Below are 6,232 nucleotides of genomic sequence, written 5' to 3' on the forward strand. Positions count from 1 at the left end.
GGCGTGGCTTGTTTAGTTTATAGGGAATTAGAGTATTAAAACAAAAAGTATTTGGCTTGAGGAATGCCCTATAAACTATATGAAAGGAACACAATTATACAATGAGTAAAAGTTTATCTCGAATCCACTGTAGGGTGGCTATACCTCCGTCGATCTGCCACCAGATCAACCATCATATAGTAGACCCCTATCTGATCAAATCTGATCCTAGGGATCTATTACCTGGATTTTGGCATGAAATCAATTGGAAATTGTCTAAGTGCTGCCACCTGCTGGGGGGTGCACCAATGACGTCAGTACATGCGGCATTGTCACGTAGTACAGGTGCCTCCAGTGACCGTTCTAAAAGACAGACACAGGCGGAGGAGAGGATTCTCACCATGTGACAGGTGAGCCTGCAACACTCACCCCGAGCCCGAGGGGAACGCGACACGTACACTTAGGGGGACACTGGCCAGGGGTCCGTCGGCCAAACCCTGTTGCGCACCTGATCGAGCTGTTACGAGATTTCCCAGCATTCCCAATCAATTCTTTCAACTGGTCACTATATAATGACAGTTTCATTGGAACTGACTGTCACTTTCACATACTCTGAGGAAAGCCAATACAGGGCACAGCACAGACTTCCTGTTCCCCTATAAGAGACTGAAAACATGGATTAGAGAGTCTGCAGACCACAAGTATGAAAAGAGATAGGCAAGTCCTCATTGCTGGTTGTATCTGCATTCAACTTATTGAGCTCATTCTTATATAGGTTTGCTTTATTAAAGTGTTTGATTTTTTTTTTTTTAAATCTGGTAAGAAGCTTTAGTTGAAGAAGTACCTTAAAGGGAAGGTTCAAGCAAAAAAAAAAAATGAGATTCACTTACCTGGGGTTTCTACCAGCCCCATGTAGCCATCCTGTGCCCTCGTAGCCACTCACTGCTGCTCCAGTTCCCCGCTGGCAGCTTTCTGACCTCGGAGGTCAGGGCCACATTGCATACATTTTTACGCATTCCAGCTAGTGCAGGAACAAAAATGTACGCGTTTCACCACTAACGCGTAAAAATGTATATGTTAATGTTCCTGCACTAGCGGGAATGCGTAAAAATGTATGCAATGTGGCCCTGACCTCCGAGGTCAGAAAGCTGCCAGCGGGGGACTGGAGCAGCAGTGAGTGACTACGAGGGCACAGGATGGCTGCATGGGGCTGGGAGAAGCCCCAGGTAAGTGAATCTCATTTTTTTTTTTTTGCTTGGACCTTCCCTTTAAGATGTCCATTATGTCACGGAATAACACGGCTTTGGTGTGTTTGCCAGGTTCCCGGTCACCAGTCTGTGTTTATGAATGAGCCGCGGTTATCCGACTTCAAGCAGGTGCTGATCCGTGAAGGGATCCAGGCGGAATTTGTTGGTGGAGTCCTGGTGTGTAATAACCTGGTGGCCGTGCGCAGGGTGAGTATCGCTGTCCCCGACTGCTGTGTGTACAGTCGTCACTCCTCCAGATGTGCCCTTGTTGGGCTCAGTAAAGCCGGGGGGGGGGGTGCGCTATGCTGTGCAAGTATAATGGAGAGAACTAAATTATGATGTGGTATAAACCACAAACGTGGATGCGATACTGAGTCCTGATGTGTAATGAGGAATACGGAATACTGATGTGTAATGAGCTATAGAGAAGGATAAGGTACGGGGTGTACAGATGTATGGATAAGACATAGAAAGTTCTGAGGTGTAGAAAAGGTTAAAGGACAGCTGAAGTGAGAGGGATATGGGGGCTGCCATGTTTATTTCCTTTTAACCTCCTTAGCGGTATGCCCGACACTGTGGCGGGCATACTGCCCTTTGGCCAAATGACTGTAAACCCTCTAGCCAGCACTAGGCTAGCTAGTAGAAGTGTCGGGCACCAGCCACTCCCCTGCGATCTCCCCATTTAAACATTACCCCCCCCCCCCCCCCCCCCCCGGATCCAGCGATCGCGCAGCTTCCCTGCACAGCTCCGGTCTCTCCATGGGGAGGATCGGGTTTGCGCATGACGTTGGCGACGTCATGTGAGATCCTTCCCATAGTGAAGACCGGAGCTGTCCGGGGAGGCTACGCGATCGCTGGATCCAGGGGGGGGTAATGTATAAACGGGGGAGCGGAGGGTGCCGGACACTTCTAGCTGGCCTAGTGCTAGCTAGAGGGTTTACAGTCATTTGCCACAAATATTTCATGATCGGGTAAAAAGTAACAAAACCTCCTGAGCGGCGTAACGCTCAGGAGGTTAAACGACTGGAACGGAACTATATATCTTCTATGTGTGAACCCAGCCTAAAACATAGAATCTAGTGTCTGGAACCCTAATCATTACCTTTTAGAACTCTCATCGGTACATGGCTTTGGAGAGGGTGGTATGATTAGACTCAGAGAGAGATGAATTGTATAGATGGGTGAGATGTAGATTGAACTGAGGTATAACCAGGACTGACGTTATATTTTATGCTCAGATATAAGCACTGAAATAATTGTCTTAACAAATACTTTTCCAGACGGAGACGGGACGCATCGGATTAGAGGGCTGCATCTGTGAGGACTTTTACAAAATCCGGGAACTTTTATACTCGCAGTACGCCATCGTTTGATCAGAGTTTACTGGAAGAGACTTTTTACCTCAGAACCTGGCTTCTCCTGCCCCCCTTTCCTCCTCCCACCCTTCTCCCCTCTTTCCCTCTCTCCTACCCTTCCGACCAGATCTTCCGATTTTTCTTTTTAGACTAAATATTTTTGTACTCTTGGAGCTTCATACTGAGAGGACGAATGTCATTTCTCAGCCCTGCGACATTTGTGGGGTTATAGGTCGGCCTGGATCATAGAAGACAGACTCGCCGTCATTTTGTTTCCTGTTTTATTGGACAGAACAAGGAGAGACATGAACAGTAGCTTATTTCATTATTTTTTGTTTTTTAATATGATTGAATGAAGCCAGCGGTTCAGCAGCGAGTCTGGGACTGCGGCGGTCGGATTGCCTCTGTTGTACGAGGTGCGGCACTTGTGTGTAATGTTGAACCTGAAGGTAGTGTGACTGCACTGCTATGACCGGTAATTGTCATGGTTTCTTCAGAAGCTACTGTAAAGGTGAACTGAACTTACATGTGTTGTCTTTGGCTGTTTTAAAGTGTATTTTCTTCTTCTGAACACTAGAGGGAAACCTTTCCACATGAATTACATCCATGGATAGTGAGCCACTTATATGATCAGCTACCATTCGGCAAGTACTATGGAGCTTGTACACACCAAGAGAAGGGCTATGGGGAGCAGCAGCCACTCTCAGTAGGCTACCCTGGTGTGCTCCAATCACATCCTGCTAACCCTGCTGTAGTCTCTAAAGGGAGAGCCAGCGAACTTACTATTCTGTTTCTGTGCTATGTGGAGGAAGTACTCACAAACATGGAGAGAAACATCCAAACTTCATGGAGAGAAGCAATAAACCTATAATTACTGCATGTAGGCAGACTGCTAAACATACATGCTAAAGGACACCTGAAGTGAAAGAAATATGGAGGATGCCATGCTTATTTCTTTTGACGTGTACCTGAACTCATGCACAGGACAGAAGGAAAACAGAGAAATGCACCCTGTATGTATTTAGAGACTCTAGCTTGTCAAATTCCCCCTCATCTGGGACTAATCACAAATGTAATTTGATCTGTCAGTTGTGTCAGCTCAGGAATCTCCTTTGCCACGGCAGAACAGCTAATTTGTAAACACAGGATGTCAACCCTACATCTGCCATGAAAGCAGGACGTAGACACACTGCAGATTTATTGCAGGATTGGTATCGGCTGTAACAAAGAAATGTTTTTTGATTGAAGGTTATTAGGCTGTTGCGTATCTTAGAGCAGAGAGGAAGTTCTGAGTTCAGGTCCACTTTAAACAATACTAGTTGCCTGGCTTCCTGCTGATTTCTTTGGCTGCAGTAGTGCCTGAATCACACACCTGAAACAGGGATGCTTGCTGGCCACTTCCTGCCACTGGGCATATGTGGTTCAGCATCTATGCGCCTGTGCACATTCCTGCCCAATAACATGCAACTGAATGAGAAGCGGAATAAAAAAAAACTAAAATAGAGGTGAGGTGGGATATCCAATGAGCAGCGGTAGGTGTTTAGCCAGAAGTTATTTGTTCCACAGATTATTTCTAATCATAACAAGGCATGGCAGTGACATGTGTCGAATGCAGTTAATTATTTAGGATTTCCACATGAATGCATTCTGGGAGGCTGGGTATATTTTGTACTGGCTTTCAGTAACCAAACATTCTGTAGAGATCACCTGACAGGACTAGAGATGTTGTCACCTGTGATAAATTTCAGAATGTAAATCAGGGTGAGGAAAGTTTTTACAATGAGCAAACACTGAATACATAATTTATAAATGGACAAAAAAAGCAATTTTATTCGCTACATTATTTTTACTACAGTTTCTCTTTTAAAGAGAACCAGAGATGATGCACCCTCCTGTATTTTACCTTATAAATCAGTGGGAACATGACAGTAAACACCTAATCTGCTCTTTGTTTCATTGTTCTCTGTTTAATCTGACTGCTATCACCTCTGAGAAGAATCCCCGACTGAGCATTCAGTCTAGCTTTGCTAGGAAAGATTATAGCTGAGTCTGTCTTCTCTGGTGTCTTTTCAAGCCCAAGCCTGTCCCCTTGTGGCTCTGCTATAATGACTCAGCTATAATTATTCCCTGCAAAGCCAGACTGAATGCTCAGTCCGGGATTCTTAACAGCTGATAACAGACACTTTAAGCAGTGAGGATGAAACAGAGAGCTTGGTAAGTGTTTTCTCTAATGTTCTTACTGATATATATGGTAAAATACACAAGGGTGCTCCGTCTCTGGTTCCCTTTAACCTCTTTATGACCACCTAAAACAGGATGGTGGCCACAGATTGACTCTCTCATTCCTCAGTCATGCCAAATGGCGTGATCTCGCAAGGAGTGAGATTAGATGCATGCGCGCTCTCCCGTCAGACACTGCAGGGCACAGCGAGCAGCCTGCCAGCGGCTGATCAGTGCTGGCAGGCTGCGATCATTATTTGCAGGAGGAAATGTATGTAATGCAGCGCTGCACAGAGGGATAGGCTTGTCACTGTCATTCTGATAGGCTTACAATATAATCCCTGACATAGTAGTGTTGGGCCAATTTAGGGCGGGGATGTGTGCTGAATTGTAAAAAAATGGCCTGGTCACTAGGGATATAAACCTCTGGTTCTCAATTCACTATAGGTGTTCATTAGGCTTTTCCAAGCCAGTTATGGGACCTAACCAAAGATAAAAGCCTATATAAAAAAAAAATAGAGATGCTAATCTATACATGTATCCAAAATGAATGTAAATTATATTCTGCTTGGTGTTGGATTAATCCCCTTGGTTTATGATTTTTTTTCCCCTGTATTTTAGGGTCTAAAAGCGGTGCAAATTTTTTGAACCCTTTCAGACCCTAAGACCTGGAAAAAAATCATGCTGCCATGGAGATCTGAAGCAGTTTTAAAATCACTCCCCTCCCTGGCTCCAGCGCTGCATTTATGCCTCCATCCTCCGGGTGGCGGTGCAACTCTAAAGTGAAATTGCCGGCTGTCGTCATGGCGACAGGCGGCGATCTCACCAGGAGGAAGCAGAACCCCGGAGGAGAGGAAGAAGGATGGTGGCTGACGTCGGGATCCCCCGGGAGGTACGTACAAACGCCTTCTGCGCGCATTGCTCTACACACAGCCTCCGGTGACTCCCCCGAGAAGAGGTCGGGATTACCGCTCTTAGCTGCGGTTCTCCGCCCCGACCCTAGCTCGGGATTACCGCCAAGGAGGTTAATCAAATACATTCAAAACTGCTTAGAATTTGCATGCAAAGACCTGGACAGCTAAAAACACAACTGAATGTCTAAAAAAAGCATCACCCACAATTACGGAGTATGATTAAAGAGACTCAGTAACAAAAAAAAATCCTCTGGGGGATACTTACCTCAGGAGGGGGAAGCCTCAGGGTCCCAATAAGGCCTCCCCTTCCTCTGTAGCCTGGGGGAATCCAGCACTGGCTCCTCCGAGACCTTCTTGACAAAGCCTGACAAGGAGTAGCGGCTCTTAGGGCTAAGGCGGAAATAGCTGAGCCAGATCGATCCACTCTACTGCGCAGGCACAAAGGACTAGCCTTAGCGTGAATGAAGATCCGCTACCGCGCCTGCGCAGGATCGTGGTAAGTAAATATTTACCTCGC

At 46.1% G+C, this 6,232-nt stretch overlaps 1 protein-coding gene across 2 annotated transcripts in view; it reads left to right on the plus strand.

Annotated features, from left to right (window-relative positions):
• The window catches only part of CPSF2 (cleavage and polyadenylation specific factor 2), a 48,556-nt gene extending 45,450 nt beyond the window's left edge, over positions 1-3,106 (plus strand). For both annotated transcript variants that reach the window (XM_068254602.1, XM_068254603.1), the window contains exons 15-16: positions 1,299-1,433; positions 2,507-3,106. In XM_068254602.1, coding sequence (XP_068110703.1) covers positions 1,299-1,433; positions 2,507-2,599 — 228 coding nt within the window. In that variant the 3' untranslated portion in view covers positions 2,600-3,106. The remainder of the gene's footprint in view (positions 1-1,298; positions 1,434-2,506) is intronic.
• Positions 3,107-6,232: the final 3,126 nt, after the last annotated feature.

This window comes from Hyperolius riggenbachi, chromosome 9, assembly GCF_040937935.1.
Source record: "Hyperolius riggenbachi isolate aHypRig1 chromosome 9, aHypRig1.pri, whole genome shotgun sequence".
Lineage (NCBI taxonomy): Eukaryota > Metazoa > Chordata > Amphibia > Anura > Hyperoliidae > Hyperolius > Hyperolius riggenbachi.